At 45.2% G+C, this 16,159-nt stretch overlaps 2 protein-coding genes across 2 annotated transcripts; one reads left to right on the forward strand and one right to left on the reverse strand.

The window, feature by feature from the left end:
- Positions 1-194: 194 nt before the first annotated feature.
- kiaa0930 lies at positions 195-13,495 on the reverse strand. Its single transcript, XM_084573725.1, has 10 exons — positions 12,954-13,495; positions 5,169-5,317; positions 4,831-4,935; positions 3,894-3,971; positions 3,696-3,797; positions 3,217-3,357; positions 2,939-3,127; positions 2,006-2,165; positions 1,772-1,927; positions 195-1,037 (listed from the first exon to the last, which is right to left on the reverse strand). The coding sequence occupies exons 1-10, from the start codon at positions 13,096-13,098 to the stop codon at positions 997-999; spliced, it is 1,266 nt and encodes a 421-aa protein (XP_084429851.1). The 5' UTR covers positions 13,099-13,495; the 3' UTR covers positions 195-996.
- Positions 13,496-14,711: 1,216 nt separating this feature from the next.
- On the forward strand, positions 14,712-16,105 carry LOC311508773 (rRNA 2'-O-methyltransferase fibrillarin-like). Its single transcript, XM_084573726.1, has one exon. The coding sequence runs from the start codon at positions 14,810-14,812 to the stop codon at positions 15,776-15,778; it is 969 nt and encodes a 322-aa protein (XP_084429852.1). The 5' UTR covers positions 14,712-14,809; the 3' UTR covers positions 15,779-16,105.
- The last annotated feature ends 54 nt before the right edge of the window (positions 16,106-16,159 follow it).

The following is a 16,159-nucleotide window of genomic DNA, read 5'->3' on the forward strand; positions in this document are numbered from 1 at the left end:
ATTTTTATTTAATTTTTTTCATTAAACTCATAATTTGAGGAGAATCATTTGTAGTTTTCTAAATAAAATAAAAGTCCCATCAGGACCTCATTAAACACTTTAAATGGTTTTTATTAAATTAATGAACTTTCATCTCAGATTATTTATGTTAACAGAATAAAGTTGAGAATTTTTAGAAATGTTTCATTTTAAATTCATTCTTAACCTTTGACCCTTTTCTTTTATAAATGTTAAAATGTGAAAGTAAAATTTACAAAGTTGACAAAGTTTTCTCGGAAATTTACAATTTATTTTTTTTCTTATTTCTTGACTTTAATTTTTTAAAGTCATTTAATAAAACCATATTTTTCTCAGTATTTAGGATTTAATGGTTATAAAGTCTCAGTTAATTCTTCTTCTATAACTAATTTAAAATCTGCGCCGCACAGAGATGAGATAAAGAACTGATGATCTAACAGCTGAACAGTTAGTATTTTATTGTGACTCTAAATGAACTGGTTCGTCGATCACTTCCTGTTTGAAATACAAAAACAGCTGATCTGAGCCGACACTAACACACGGGACGGTCCTAGAACCTGACGAGTGGGACGGGGACAGACGGTGTCTTTAAAAGCACAACCTTCAGTCAAGGCGTCTCAGTGAGTAAAGCAGCAGGATATTTACAGGAAACACACATTCTTTACTTCCCTCTACTTCCTGGTCAGAGTTCAGCCAATTGCCTTCTCACACGGAGGTCATGTGATCCTGACGCCGAGCCCGTTTCCGTGGAGACGACCTGGAACACTGCTGAAAAGAAGAGGAGGCACTTCTCGAATGGCTGGTTAGTTAGTGGTGTCTCTGACAGCGTCTCTCTGACAGCGTCTCTCTGACAGACAGCGTCCTCTCAGGTGAAGCAGGTGTCCTGTCTCCGTCTGGACACCGGGGGACGCTGCTGTTGTCTCGGGGGCCTGATGCAGGAGGCACTTGGTAGTGATGCTCTGAGGGAGTCAGGCTCTGCTATGTCATCAGGATGGGCTTCTGCCTCACCTCCACGATGTCTGGACAACGCAACACAACAACACAACACAACAACACAAACACACGTTAGAGACAGGCGTCCACCGGGGACAGCTGTGGGACATAGCTACAGAAGTAGAAACAAGCTAACTATACAGATAGCCTTAACAAGAAGCTAGCTACACACCTACAGTCACAGAAACAAGCTAACACACTAACTCAAAACAAGCTAATTACACATCATAGGTAAAGAAGGAGAAACCAGCTAACTATGTAGCTAAGGTAATAGAAAGAAGCTAACTACACACCTAGCATTAACAAGAAGGCAGCTACACAGTTAAAGAAGTAGAAAGAAGCTAACTTTACAGCTAAAGTCGTAGAAAAAAGAAGCTAACTACAGTGCTGTAGGCTAGAAGCTAGCTACACACCCACAGTCACAGAAACAAGCTAACGCACTAACTCACAACAAGCTAACTACACCTCTGATCATTGTTTTGGTTCTTCAGTTGTTTTGCTAATCAAACGCAGCTAAACTCCTGCTAAAGGTAGCTAGCCTAGCATATGCTACCGTCTATTTTGGTTTTTAAGCTGCGTTTAATCGCACACTTGAAACATTAATGTGAATATTATAAATGTATTATATTGAAAGAAAACTAAGACAATGAGCTAAACTAAGATATAGACTGTTTCCTCTACTTCCTGTATTCTGTACTTCCTGTACTTCCTGTGTTTCCTGTACTTCCTGTACTTCCTGTGTTCCCTGTTGACCTCTGACCTGCAGTGATGCGGTGCAGCGGCAGCGTGACGTAGGTCAGGTGTGAGTAGAGCAGGAAGTAATCTTCAGCTCGGTTCAGTTTGAGCCACGATCCGACCAGAGAGCGACCGGTTCCCGACAGAGAGCGAGAGCGAAGGTTGGTGGCGGTGTGGAGGTCTGGGAACATTAAAATAAATACTTTAACACTTTCATCTGTTAAAGGTTTACCACGGGTCCGGTCTGAGCGTCTGTTACCTTCGTCCTCCTCCTCCCTGAAGAACTCCTCGCTGTCGTTGGCTGAGTGAGACTTCTTCATCTCTGCGATCCGGTTCCTGGGAACTTTCCGTCTGAGGGACGGAGAGAAGAAGGAGGGACGGTTCCTCTCTGGGGTGGGAGGGGTGCTGAACGACGTGACCTGAGGGAGGACGTCCTGTTTTAGTCCTGATTAGACATTAATGCCGTGTCCAATGAATGAGAGAAATGTTCTGAGTCTGAGCTGTTCTTTAACGACGTCTAACATCTTCCTAACGTCTGATGAGATTTATTTAGTTTTAGAATCATGAATTAATTCATTCAGTCTGTTTCTTCTTCTTCTATCATTAAATCATTCTTAGTAGAACATATTCAGTTATTCACAAGGACCCAGTAACTATTGAACACATCTGTTCTCTGGCTTGAATCGGGACCAGAGAAACTAATTTCGTTCCATCCCGTGTACCAACATGTGTTGAAGTGACAATAAAGAATCCTTGAATCCTTCTCATTTCAAACATCAGATTCTTCAGTTTTTCTTCTTTTTAACGTTTCGACCAGCGACTCAGACGTCTGTGGGACGTCCCGCCACTAAATGATGCAGGATCCAGAAACATTTATTATTGATCACGACCTGATTTCATTTCTTTGTTTTCAGCTTCAGTTTTAACTTCAGCTTCTGGACCAACAACAAATAAAGTTTTATTTCCTCCAAAACGAACAAAACGCTTAATTAACATCTGACCTTTAAGGTCCTGTAGAGGAAGGGATGACGGAAGGTGAGTGTGTGTGTCTGTGAATCAGCAGCGCCATCATGTGGTCACAGCTGCTGTCTCTAATGGATCTCTACCTACCACTGGATCAGAACCATCAACAGCTGCTGGTTGACTTGGAGACATGATCCAGATGTTGGAACAAGATGGAAAGCGTCCTCACCCTCTCGTGCATGGGGGACACCTGGTCCTCCTCGGTGCCGCAGGGGGACGTGTCTCCGGTCGGGACCCGGCTGACGGCCATCTCCGCGTGGCCCTTCCCCTGGGGCCCCTTCATCCGGACGAACTCCATGTTGTTGTACTTGTAGAAGCCAAAAGACATCTTCTGGGCCATCTTAGCGGCCACGCTCACCTGCAGCAGACGGAAGAAAAAGAAAAACTATAATAAATGAATGAATGAATGAATTAAAAGGTTAGAGGTGTGGTCTGCTGGTTCCTCACCCGGTTGTCGTAGACCTTCTTGAGGGCCTCGTAGCGGATGGAGCCCTGGAAGATGACGCCCTGGAAGGTGTTGGTCTTGTCACTGGCCACCAGCTCCACACAAACCATCTCCCCCTCCCCCACCGTCATGTCACTGAACACCTGGACACACAGAGAGAGAGACAGGTAGCTTCATCATCAGCTTCATCATCAACATCCACCTCAGAGATTACTCTACAGACGTTGATTTGTTCTTATTTAATGGATCTACAATAAACATCTGGTTCAGTAGAAGAAGAAACAACAGAACAGATTCATTCATCCTCTTTATTTAGGATTCTTCTTCTTCTTCTCCTCCTCCTCCTCCATAGATCTCAGTTCTCTAGATTCTGGTGGACATGAGTAGAGACTGAGACATGTCTCTGGAGACTAAAGGACCAAAGGAGACGTGGACGCCTGGTAGAGACGTCTCTGACGAGGACACATGTCCAGTGGTTTACCTCCTCAAAGTTGTCGATCATGAAGAAGATGTTGGGGTAGCTCATCTTGGACTCCTCTCCTTTGCTGTCCATGGCGTGTTTACTGGGAGACGCAAACACTTCCTGTGAGGAGACACCACAGAAGAAGACGAGGTGATGAAGACAAAGGGATGAAAGAGACGTGATGAAGGTGAGGCGATGAAGATGCTCTCCTCCTACCTGACACTTCTTCTTGTGGATGTGGATGTCTCCAGCGTCTGAGCGCGTGCAGACGGCGCACGTCACCACGTAGTCCAGCTGTAGGACAGGTGAGAGAGGACAGGGTCAGAGGACAGGGACAGAGGACAGGTGAGAGAGGACAGGGTCAGAGGACAGGGACAGAGGACAGGTGTGAGAGGACAGGTGAGAGAGGACAGGTGAGAGAGGACAGGTGTGAGAGGACAGGTGAGAGAGGACAGGGTCAGAGGACAGGTGAGAGAGGACAGGTGAGAGAGGACAGGTGAGAGAGGACAGGGACAGAGCACAGGTGAGAGAAGACAGGTGAGAGAGGACAGGTGAGAGAGGACAGGGTCAGAGCACAGGTGAGAGAAGACAGGTGAGAGAGGACAGGTGAGAGAGGACAGGGTCAGAGGACAGGTGAGAGAAGACAGGTGAGAGAGGACAGGTGAGAGAGGACAGGGTCAGAGGACAGGTGAGAGAGGACAGGTGAGAGAGGACAGGGTCAGAGGACAGGTGAGAGAGGACAGGTGAGAGAGGACAGGTGAGAGAGGACAGGTGAGAGAGGACAGGGTCAGAGGACAGGTGAGAGAGGACAGGTGAGAGAGGACAGGTGAGAGAGGACAGGGTCAGAGGACAGGGTCAGAGGACAGGTGAGAGAGGACAGGTGAGAGAGGACAGGTGAGAGAAGACAGGTGAGAGAGGACAGGGTCAGAGGACAGGGTCAGAGGACAGGTGAGAGAGGACAGGTGAGAGAAGACAGGTGAGAGAGGACAGGGTCAGAGGACAGGTGAGAGAGGACAGGTGAGAGAGGACAGGTGAGAGAGGACAGGGTCAGAGGACAGGTGAGAGAGGACAGGTGAGAGAGGACAGGGTCAGAGGACAGGTGAGAGAGGACAGGGTCAGAGGACAGGTGAGAGAGGACAGACGCCATCTTTACCTTCTGCAGGATCAGGTTCAGGTAGACGCTCTCCTCCCAGTCGATGTCGGGGTCACCGAGGCCCGGGAGCTTCTTGGAGTCCCTCCTGTAGACCTCCACCTCCACCTGAAACACGGAGGACATCTGTTACCATGGCAACGCCTGAGCAAACACTGACGGGTGCTGCAGGACTGAGCCTGAGAGACAACAAGGAGGGAGACAGAGCCTCAGAGACAACCAGTAGTATCAGTAGTGTCAGTAGTAGTATGGGTGGTAGTAGTGGTACTAGTAGTAGTAGACGTAGTATCAGTACTACTAGTACTACTAGTAGTACTAGTGTGGGTGTGGCTGCTGGTCACCTTCTTGCCCTCTGAGTTGTCGGCGCTGACGTAGGCCAGCTTCCTGCGGACGTAGAACAACATGTCGTCCTGCCGCGGCGTCCACTTCTCCATGAAGTAGGTGGAGAACATCCAGGTCCAGAAGACGATGCGGTCGTCCTTAAAGCAGCCTGCGAGACAGAGACCAGGGCACTAATCAATATCACTCTGTCTCCGTCTCCGTCTCCGTCCTCCATCACCTCAGGCCAGGACAACCTGACCCGTCGCCTAGCAACAGTGGCCATCCAGTTTAACGTCCTGATGTTTAAACGTGTTGCTCCAGAGACCTGAGGTTTTTACTGATTATTAAAACTAAACATCTGAGTTAATCAATAAATAATAAAACACTGGAGGACGTCCAGAATAACCTCTACAAACTAAACATGATGAACACATGATAGAAACAACCTTTTATTCCTCCGTTTCTGATTGGCTGAGGATATTAAGACAATTCATGCTGATTCAACGGCTGTTTTTATTCTCGCTTTGAGATTCTTTATTTCGTTTTTATAGTTTTTATATTTTTTATCTTTGTTCGATTAATTAATGAGCTCAGACTGAACCTCATGTTTTAGAACGACAATAATAATCTGTAGTTTACGTCCTTCATGCTTCAACTGTTTCTCATCTTCATCTTCTAAAATCAAACCAGTGAACATTTGTTTTAGTGTTTAGTCAAACATGAACCAGAGACTGAACCACGACCTCCTCCTCCTCCTCCTCCTTCTCCTCCTCCTCCTCCTTCTCCTCCTCCTCCTCTTCCTCCTCCTCCTCCTTCAACACGTCCATCAACACCTCGGCCAACCAGAGCTGTCCACAGGGATCCACCTCTGGCCTTCGTCCAGTCAAACTTGGCGTGGACGACGTCTTCCTCGGCCAGAGGTGAGGTGTCGAACAGGAGCCGCTGGCAAACTGAGGAGGAGAAGCTTCCAGAAAAACCAGAGACCAAAACCAGCCGGAGGAAATCCTTCATCCAACGGTTCCCTCAAGAAGGACAAGCGTCGATGTCACTTTATTAATGATTAATAAAAGGTTCTCCAAGTCTTTGGAAAACTGTCTTCCAAAAGACGTTCTCGTTTGGGCTCTCTACAATCTCCTAAAGACGATTAGAACCAACTAAAATACCATCAGAACATTCTCAGTGACTACAGAACCTTCCTGATGAAGTCTAGACACTTGTTCAGGACACCTAGACCCTCAATCACCACCAGAACCTCCTCAAAGGTCTCTAGACCCTCATTGGTTACCACTAGAACCTAAACACCACTGACACCTCCCCAACGATCTCCAGGACGTCCCTATTGATGGAAAACCTCCTGGGACGGCCTCATCTGGATGACACTTACTAGAACAGTCTAGAACATCTGAAGACAAACAAAGACTTCTTCCATTCTAGAGCTTCTCTTAAAATAGTCCAGGTGTTTTGTTAGATTAGACGCTATTAGCTGCTATTAGCTGCTATTAGCCACTGTTAGCCGCTGTTAGCTGCTATTAGCTGCTATTAGCCACTGTTAGCCGCTGTTAGCCTCTGTTAGCCTCTGAGATCCTCTGTTAGCAGCTGTTAGCAGCTGTTAGCAGTGATGTAGAGGAGGATTTCTAGGTAGCAGCCTGTCGCTGATCTTCCTGACAGGTTCTACCGTCTCTGTCTAATCTCGATGTGATTAAACTCTAGTTTCCTGAACATCTGTGAGCTGCTGTGGTTCCAGGGTGAAGCTCTGCAGCAGAGACGCTGATAAAAGTCCTGCTCTATTTTTAGCTTCGTATTCGGTTTTAAAAATACATCAGCCGTGTTATGAAGCCGGCGCAGCATCACTCTTCGTCAGATGAAAGTGAGCTGAATCACACTCTGCTTATATAACACTCACTGATTCACTGACCTGGATGAGAGGATGAACACATTCAGTGATGACTGAAGTTCAAAATGTCCTCATGTGGAGAGTGTTCTCACTAAATCTGTGACGGCTCATCAACCTCCTAAAGAACCCGTTAAATATACTGGACACCGTCAGACAACACGTCTCAGATGTACTGAGGACGCTTTAAGACACTTCCTGTCCATTTAAACTCCTCCCCTAAAGGACCACCTTATAATACCTCTAGAACCTCCTCAGTGATCACAGGAACCAACTAAAGAACCACTTTGATAACCTTTAAAGTGTCCTATAGGACTCCTACCACCTCATCAATGGTCGTAGCCGCTCAGCTGTTTACATCAGACCTAGAACATCAACAGAGACCAATGGAACCACTGAGAACCTCTAGATCATCCTACTGGACACAAGGATCATCTTAGTGAGGAAAAAGAACATCCAGAAGGACCAGTCCAACCACCACAAACCTTTAAAACCTCTTCCATGACAGCAAGAACCTCCTAAGTCTACTAGAGCCATCTAAATGAGAACAAAGGCATCTTGAAGAACACAGGAAAAGACAACACCAACAATTAAGAGAACCACCATCCAATACATCTTAACCTTCCTCCAGGACTTCAGAACCACCTACACAGACCTCTAGATCCTCCTCAGTGACCACAAGAACCAACTAAATGACCTTTAAACTGTTCTCAGTGACCAATGCAACGTCCTCCTCCAGTACTCTCACAATGACCTTGTTAATGACAAACAGAACCACCTACCAGCATTTAGTTTATGATTAATGACCAACAGAAACATTAAAGCCTTGTAAAGTTCTCCTACAGCCTTCTTGATTGTCATAAGAACCTAACATGATGCTCTGGAAGCTCCTATAGGCCAACAGAACCATCCAAGAACCCCTAGACCCCTCCTTCAAGTCCTGGAGGAAGGTTAAGATGTATTGGATGGTAGTTCTAGTAGACCTTTAGGAGGTTCTTGTTTCCATATATATATATATATATATATATATATATATAAACCATGTGACTAGTCTCCTGTGATTCAGGCTCATGTTTTCTCTGTATGAAGGATTTAAATTTAAAGTGTCACAATGATCAGGATCTCTCTACAGGAACCGGTTTCTTCATGTCAGCACTGACTGATCCACATTTCCTCTTTTTTATTCAAGGACCAGACTCTGATCAGGTCTGGAGGTTTAATCCACATAATAATTAACAAATGGTGACTGTGTTCCACTGAAGGGGGTTCTTACGTTCTGATTTACTGGAACACCTGACTGGATCTGAGCCTTAACTAACAGTTAATAAATCACATTATTAAAGGTCAGAAGTTCCTGGTTGAACCAGTCCTCCTGTTCCTGCAGCACAACAGACACGATTACCTGGTAAAAGGTAAACTCTTGTTTTATCCTCATTTAAGTTCAGAACATGCAGAGACATTAAAACTACTGTTGTTGACTTGTAATTTATATCTAAAGTCATTTTAACAAGAACTAAAGTCCAGGAATAAATAACATCTTCGTTTTGTTCTGGATCTTTCCCAGAGGTAAACGTTCCACTGAATGAGTCTCTTCATCTGCTCTTGATTAACCTCAAACAAGTTAAACCTGTTCTCAGTTACATATTTGCAGCTTTGCCAAGAAAACAGAAGCCTGTTGTGGAAATCAGTTCCTCTTCCTGCAAACATTTTACCACAAGACGCTCGAGACGCTCCTACAGGAAAACAGAACCATCCAAGAACATCCAGAGACATTAGAGAGAACAAACACATCCAAAAGAACCAACGCATTCACCAAACAGACCTTTACACCCTCTGTCATGACAACAGGAACTATGTAAAGGTCAACCAGTGTCCCTGTAGGACTAAACACATGAATACTCTGATCACTTTACTTTTGATAACGTCTAGACTTCAGGAAGTAAAAGTTTCTCCAGAGCAGACAGAGCTCCTGGTTGGAAGCTTTGACAAGTAAACAGAAACCTTTTGTGGAAATCAGTTCCTCTATGTGAGTTCCCGTTGGAGGAACCATGACTCAGATGAAGTTCCAGGTTCTGGTTTTATCTATAAACCACTTCTTTCTCTGGTGGTTTAATGATTTATATCAGCTGATGGACTCATAGACGGTAAAGTCTTGTTAAAGTGGACGTGAACCAAACATGTGAACTATATGAGAAAATAAAACACCTTGAACTTCATATTAAAAAGTTTATTTTTTATAACTTCTAGCTAGAGAGTGAAGGAGCCGCCTTCATCACGGTGTCGGTTGGTTTTTCTTTAGACCAGTGAAGATCATGAACAAATCTTCTCTGGGTTTTTAAACTGCGACAGAAACACAGACGACAAAAGAAAGAAGAGAAACAACAACAAACCTTTTAGTTCCTCAGAAAGTTTCCAGATTTCCCCAAAAATCACCCTTCACTGTTGAACAACAAATATAGTCACTAGAGGATCTCTAGAACCTGAAATACAACCTACATGATCTACAGAACATCCTAAACGACCACAGAACCTTCCTGATGAACCCTGGAGATTAGTCCAGGACAACTAGAACCTCATTGGTTACCACTAGAACCTAAACACCGCTGACACCTCCCCAGGACGTCCTCGTTGATGACAAACCTCCTGAAGGACTCATGGGACGGCCCAGCTGACCACTAAGAACCCTTAAAGCTCATTACTGATTACTAGAACAGTCTAGAACATGTAAAGTCAAACAAAGGCTTCCCTCATTCTAGAGCTTCTTTTAAACGGTCCAGATGCTTTAGCATTAGCTTAGCATCTGACAGAAGAAAGAAGAACCCTTTTGAAAGTTGGAACTAAAACGACTCTTGGTGGAGATTTAGGAAAACTTCCTCAGAAGCTTCTTGTTCCCTTCGGTTCAAATGAACCTTTATTTATTCTCAGTAAAGACAAACAAACACGTGTCCATCTCATCAAATGAATCTGACATTCAGATTTATTTCTCTTTATTTCTTATTATTTGTTAAACCTTTTCCACTCTGACTGATTTCCTCGCCTCCGGCTCAAACACACTCATGTTAATTATGGGCTGTAATGTAAACAGATGGGAGGCGTCCCGCTGAGGTCTCCTTCTGTCTGAGACGTCCCGCCGTGGGATGCACCAACACATATGTGCATATAGACAAACAGTCGATGCATCAGACGGGTTAGAAAGTTGTCGTTGAGGGATTCAGATCAGATTTCTGTGGTTCCATTAAATATTCATCAGGTTTGTAAAGAGTCCGTCCCTCAGATCTGAGTCCGTCTCCTCCGTTAGCTGAACGTTAAACTGGAGTCGGGGTATTTATAGGCGCCGCCAGCAGCAGCAGGAGGTAATTAAACCTGAACCACTGGTGTCGGTCTCTTTATACGTGGAGGGTTAGACTCCTCAATAAAAGTGGCTTCAGATCACGTGAACAAATAAAAGGCTGAAGCGTTCTCAGATATTTATTTATAGTCGTCTGATGGACGCGTCTTATTCTCTGTTAACATTCATTAATATGTGAATTAACACATTAAAGCTTCACATCATTCACCTACAGACGCCTCTGAGCTGCTCAGAAGCTTTTAATGTGAAAATCCTCCGGTCATATGTTCATGTTTCCAGCTCTCAGACGTGACCTTGGTGAGAACAGGCAGATTATTTACCGACAGGAACGACGAAGCGAAGCGTTAAAATAAAACTGAGCCGGTAGTAAAGTAGATTATTATTTAATCTGAGCAAAGACCTGAGTCACTGTTGATGTCGACTGTCGGAGTCAGACCTGAGTCACCATCAGCCGCCCGTAGAGGACCGTCCAAGGACACGGACTCAACACGGACTCATCACAACCAGGAAGTACTCAGAGTACTCAGAGTACTCAGAGTACTCAGAGTACAAGCCTGAAGTACTTCCGTCCACGCTACGCTCTACTTCTACTCTGATTTATACAACACATCATCACATATGAAGAGAACAGACGAGGAAGCCACAAGGTAGGGAGGAGGAGGAGGATGAGGAGGAGGAGGATGAGGAGGAGGAGGAGGAGGAAGAGGAGGAGGAGGAGGAGGAGGAGGAGGAGGAAGAGGAGGAGGAGGATGAGGAGGAGGAGGAGGAGGAAGAGGAGGAGGAGGAGGAGGAGGAAGAGGAGGAGGAGGAGGAGGAGGAGGAGGAAGAGGAGGAGGAGGTCGGGGTGGATGGATGGGCTTCAGTCAACGTCTAACCTGGAAGTCAACAAAACTTCACCAAATGTTTATCTGGAGTCTCTCTGTTGGAAACTGATTCTGCTCCTGCTAAGATCTGACGGACCAATCAGATCATTGGGGGCGGGGCTTAATGTGGTAGAGAAGAGTAACAGTAGTCATAGACGTCCTCTGATTGGTTGGAGACTGTCCAGGTGACGTAGAGACATCAACTTTATAGTTTCTCAGAAATTGTCTTTTCAGACTAAATAATAATAATAATAATAATAATTAAAGGAAGAGTACCTTTAATTATTATTATTATTTAGTCTGAAAAGGTTCAGAGAATTAGTTTTACTCGATAAGAACGCCTGTGTTCAGACATGTAAATAAAGACAGAGATGGAGTTTAGTGTTTTTATAAACGAACACATTCAGCTGAATGTTCATTCATAGAGTATTAATGACTGGATAAGACTTACAGGCAGTGAATTTATATTTATATTGTTTTTTTGATGTATTAACTAAAAGAATCCGTCTATAAAATGTCCAGATAAATAAAAGGCGTCTGAACTGTGGTTTTAAAGCAGAGAGAGTGAACGTCTGACATTTTAAAGCCGGCGGCCGGCGTGCTGTGATGAAGTCATGGCTGTGAACAGAGCTCTATTGATTTATCAGAACAAACGACGGAGGATCAGACTGAATCTGAATCTACCAACGAGAAGACGTTCAGGACGATGGGTTCATCTGGACGTCTCTAAAACGAGTCCGTCGTTATGATCTGAGGAGTCTGAAGGTTCATCGTCACGACTGGGAGATGAAACCATCTCCTGTTAAATACATCACAAGAGTAAAGGAAGTCTGTGACCTCAGGAAAAACAAATATTATTCAGCTGAGATCAGACTCTGACTTTATATCTATAACTCTGACTCATTGTACCTGTGAGTTTATATTGTAACAGTAATAAAAGATATTAACTTGAATAAAATCTCATTTTACCTCAGAAGTCCAATAAAAACTCTTTAACGTGTTAAAATCTGTTGATGTTTCTGTTGATTCGTCCTTTTACATTTAAATACATTTGGAGACACAGACCATGGACATAAGAGACTTTAAGAGTAAACACAGTAAAATGAGACAAATCTAATTCTGAACATTCATTAGTAAAAGTATAATAATATATAATAGTATTTATAAACCGGTTCATTCAGATATTCTCTGCTGTAGTAAATATCTAACTATATAATCTTCAGGTTATTAGTTTGACGTAAAATCAATCATTTTACAACTTTATGCTCATTCTCCTGACGATCGATCGTTGCTTATTGAACTCCATTCAGAAAAGAGCTAATTGAAGATAAATATGTTCGTATGTGTGAATACAGAGTGAACAGAGACAGAGTTTAGTGTTTTTAAAAACCACCAGAGTCTCCTGATGAATTCTGCTGAAGACAAAACTGTTATTTGATGAGTTTAAAACTCAGAGAGAATAAACCTGTTCAATGAGAGTCACATGTGAGGAGCTGGAACCAGACAGAAGATCAATGAGATGTGTTGATAATTAATCTGGTTCCTATGTGGTGGTCACGAGGGGCCCAGCCGCACGTCGAGGCCCGGGGCCCCTCAGGAGGAGACTCCGGCTCTGGAGATAAACCAGAACCGTGTCAGTGAGCGGTTATCGGATCCTCTGCTCCGGGTCAGGGGACCGGAGCGGGCCTTAACGGTAACTCACCGATCCCGCTGATCTCCTGGCGGCTGTTCAGTCGGTTCCTCTCGTCGGCGATGGCCTTCAGCATCTGCAGCAGGGATCCGTCCAGCTCTCCGTTCTCCTCCTCCGCTGGTACGGCAGCCTTACACAAACCCGGGAAGGACGCCATCTCCGAGCTGGGATCATGACAGTCCGGGCTGACAGTTACCGACGGCACCGGTTCACGGCAGCTAACTAACGGCTAAACGGAGCGGAGGAGGAGGAGGAGGAAGAAGAGGAGGAGGAAGGAGGGAGGGAGGGGAGCACCGAGGATCCCCCCCGGTTCTTCCTCTAATATATCCCGGATAAGACTCCTATAGAGCCGATGTACGGGTCCAGGTCGGTCCGCTATGATGTGCAGCCGGGGAGCGAGCAGGCAGGTCGGGCTGCTGAGGGAGACTCCGGTCCCTCTGTTGTGTGGATCAGCTGGAAACACCCCTCACACTTCCTGTAACAACACGAGGCTCTTAAAGGGACAGAGCACCGACACGGAGATCACACACAGGCACAGTGACAGCACGGAGAGGTGTCACAGAGAAACCTGTCACCCGTCACGGTCTGTGGCCGAGGTGGCCAACTTCCGCCTGAACAAAAATAAACACTATAAAATAATATTAAGCCATTTTTCTTGTAAAGCAAATTTCTATTTGATTAACAGTTTGACATTAAAGTTTTTTTTAATTGTGAAAATGTACATAAAGTAATTATTGATGATATTTTTATTATTATTTTAATTTATTTCAACGCATCAACAGGATTTAGCTGCCCGAAGCCAAACTTTAGCTCTATCCTCATACTTTTAATCGCCAGTAAACTGATTCTGCTGTCCTCCGGTGCTAAACGGCTTTACGAATCAGACGCACCCCAGTTAGCATAGCTGCTAGGCGATTTGTGTAAATAGGAGAGTCCCCGCCCGCCGCGTGGAGGGGGCGGGGGGAATAAGTTACCATAATATGGAAGATACAGAACTAACTTCTATGTGAATTAACACCTATACCGTCTTATATCTCATGTTAACAATATAACGTTCGCTATTTATCTGTGCGACTAGCTAAAAGCTAATGTTAGCCTAGGTTTACCTGTTTTAAATTCCGCTGTGGATATTTGAACATCAAACACGGCTGCATTTGTTTTTACGAGCCGTTTAACTGCGACTAAAACAATAAAAAACACTAAAATAAACACTGACACGATAACTCGCTCACAATTCTTCAGATGGGTGACACATTTCAGCGTAACACCGCAGCGAACACTCGCAGACCGGATCTCCCCGCCGGTTGACGCTGTGTCTTTAAACGAGTGCACTCTTTGTTTAGAGACAAAGGATGACGTAATCGTCTCAGGCGCTGCTCGCACGAGGAAACCGGAAACCGCCCCCAACTTAAACTAACTTTATATCGTTTATTGTGTTTTATTATATTTTTAAAATTTCAATGAACTTATTTTATCTTTTATTTTTTTCTGAAATTATTTTGGTGGTCCGTTCCAATTTTTCAACAAAATAAAAAACAAGAGTAGAAACCGGAAACGTTTAAATTCCTTGTAGGTAGTTAAAGGTTTTAATTTAATAAACCTTTATTTATTTATTTATAATTTTTTTGTGTGCCCGTAAAGCTGTATGTTTTGTGACTGTGTTGTGTTTTATATAAATAATACGTATTAAAAAAAAAAAAAATAATAAATAAAAAAAAAAAAAAAAAAAAAAAAGACGAAGAAGAGGAAACAGGAAGTGGAGACCGGAAACTGAGCTGAAGAAGTTCCACACGTGGTCCGCACGTCGCTGCTCAGAGAAGTGAGGAGCTCCGCAAGTTCGGTTTGTTTTTTATTTCGCTCCAGAAAACATGAGGCCGGGATTCAGTCCTCGTGGCGACCGAGGCGGTAGAGGAGGCCGGGGCGGCCGAGGAGGCTTCGGTGACCGGGGAGGCTTCGGTGACCGAGGCGGCAGAGGAGGCTTCGGTGACCGGGGACGAGGAGGCTTCAGAGGGGGGAGAGGTGGAGGATTCAGGTCCCCGGACGGTGGAGGATTCCGGGGCCGAGGAGGCGGCAGAGGCACCCCGAGAGGCCGAGGCGGTCGAGGAGGCTTCGGAGCTGGAAGGAAGGTCCTGATCGAGCCCCACAGACACGAGGGAGTGTTCATCTGCAGAGGGAAGGAGGACGCGCTGGTCACCAAAAACATGGTGGTGGGGGAGTCCGTGTACGGGGAGAAGCGGATGAGCGTGGAGGAGGGAGACACGAAGATCGAGTACAGAGCCTGGAACCCGTTCCGCTCCAAGCTGGCAGCAGCCATCTTAGGAGGGGTGGACCAGATCCACATCAAGCCCGGGGCTAAGGTCATGTACCTGGGGGCGGCCTCCGGCACCACCGTGTCCCACGTGTCGGACATCGTGGGTCCGGACGGGCTCGTGTACGCCGTGGAGTTCTCCCACCGCTCCGGCCGCGACCTCCTCAACGTGGCCAAGAAACGCACCAACATCATCCCGATCATCGAGGACGCGCGACACCCGCACAAGTACCGCATGCTGGTCGGCATGGTGGACGTGATCTTCGCCGACGTGGCGCAGCCGGACCAGACCAGGATCGTGGCCCTGAACGCGCACAACTTCCTGAAGAACGGGGGCCACTTCGTGATCTCCATCAAGGCCAACTGCATCGACTCCACCGCGGCGCCGGAGGCCGTGTTCGCCTCGGAGGTGAAGAAGATGGGCGCCGAGAACATGAAGCCGCAGGAGCAGCTGACCCTGGAGCCCTACGAGCGGGACCACGCGGTGGTGGTGGGCACCTACAGACCCCCACCCAAGCTCAAGAAGTGAGCCCCACAGACTCCCGCTGCCTTTTAATTCTTTTACTCTTATCAATACATCTATTTTTTGTTTCTAGTGGACTCTATTAGTTTCCTTCAGACAGGAGACAAACATTAGACCCTGAACGCATCACCTGTTTAGGGTCCAGGTGTTTCCAGGTGTTTGAATCACCTGTGTCACGTGACTTTACACTGAGCTGTAAACTGTTTGTTGACGTGAACTTTGTTTTGATAAAAAGATTCTTGTTGAAAAAAATAAAAAGTTAACAGAAAAAAAGAGTTGATTTTATTTTGATGGTTTGAAGAAAAATAATTCAGACTGAAGAAGAATCTGTTTGTTTGTTAAAGGTGAAAAATAAAACCTTAAATATCTGAACATTAAATCTTTATA

Source organism: Chelon labrosus, assembly GCF_963514085.1.
Source record: "Chelon labrosus genome assembly, chromosome: 23".
Classification (NCBI taxonomy): Eukaryota; Metazoa; Chordata; class Actinopteri; order Mugiliformes; family Mugilidae; genus Chelon; species Chelon labrosus.

Bases quoted from the DNA above. Each gene is read 5' to 3' on its own strand.
- kiaa0930 (XM_084573725.1), bottom strand. From the start codon at position 13,098: ATGGCGTCCTTCCCGGGTTTGTGTAAGGCTGCCGTACCAGCGGAGGAG. The intron at 1,928-2,005 runs GTAACAGACGCT...TAATGTTCCCAG, and splicing joins CAGGGAGGAGGAGGACGAAG to ACCTCCACACCGCCACCAAC. The intron at 1,038-1,771 runs GTCAGAGGTCAA...TGCGTTGTCCAG, and splicing joins GCTGCACCGCATCACTGCAG to ACATCGTGGAGGTGAGGCAG.
- LOC311508773 (XM_084573726.1), top strand. From the start codon at position 14,810: ATGAGGCCGGGATTCAGTCCTCGTGGCGACCGAGGCGGTAGAGGAGGC.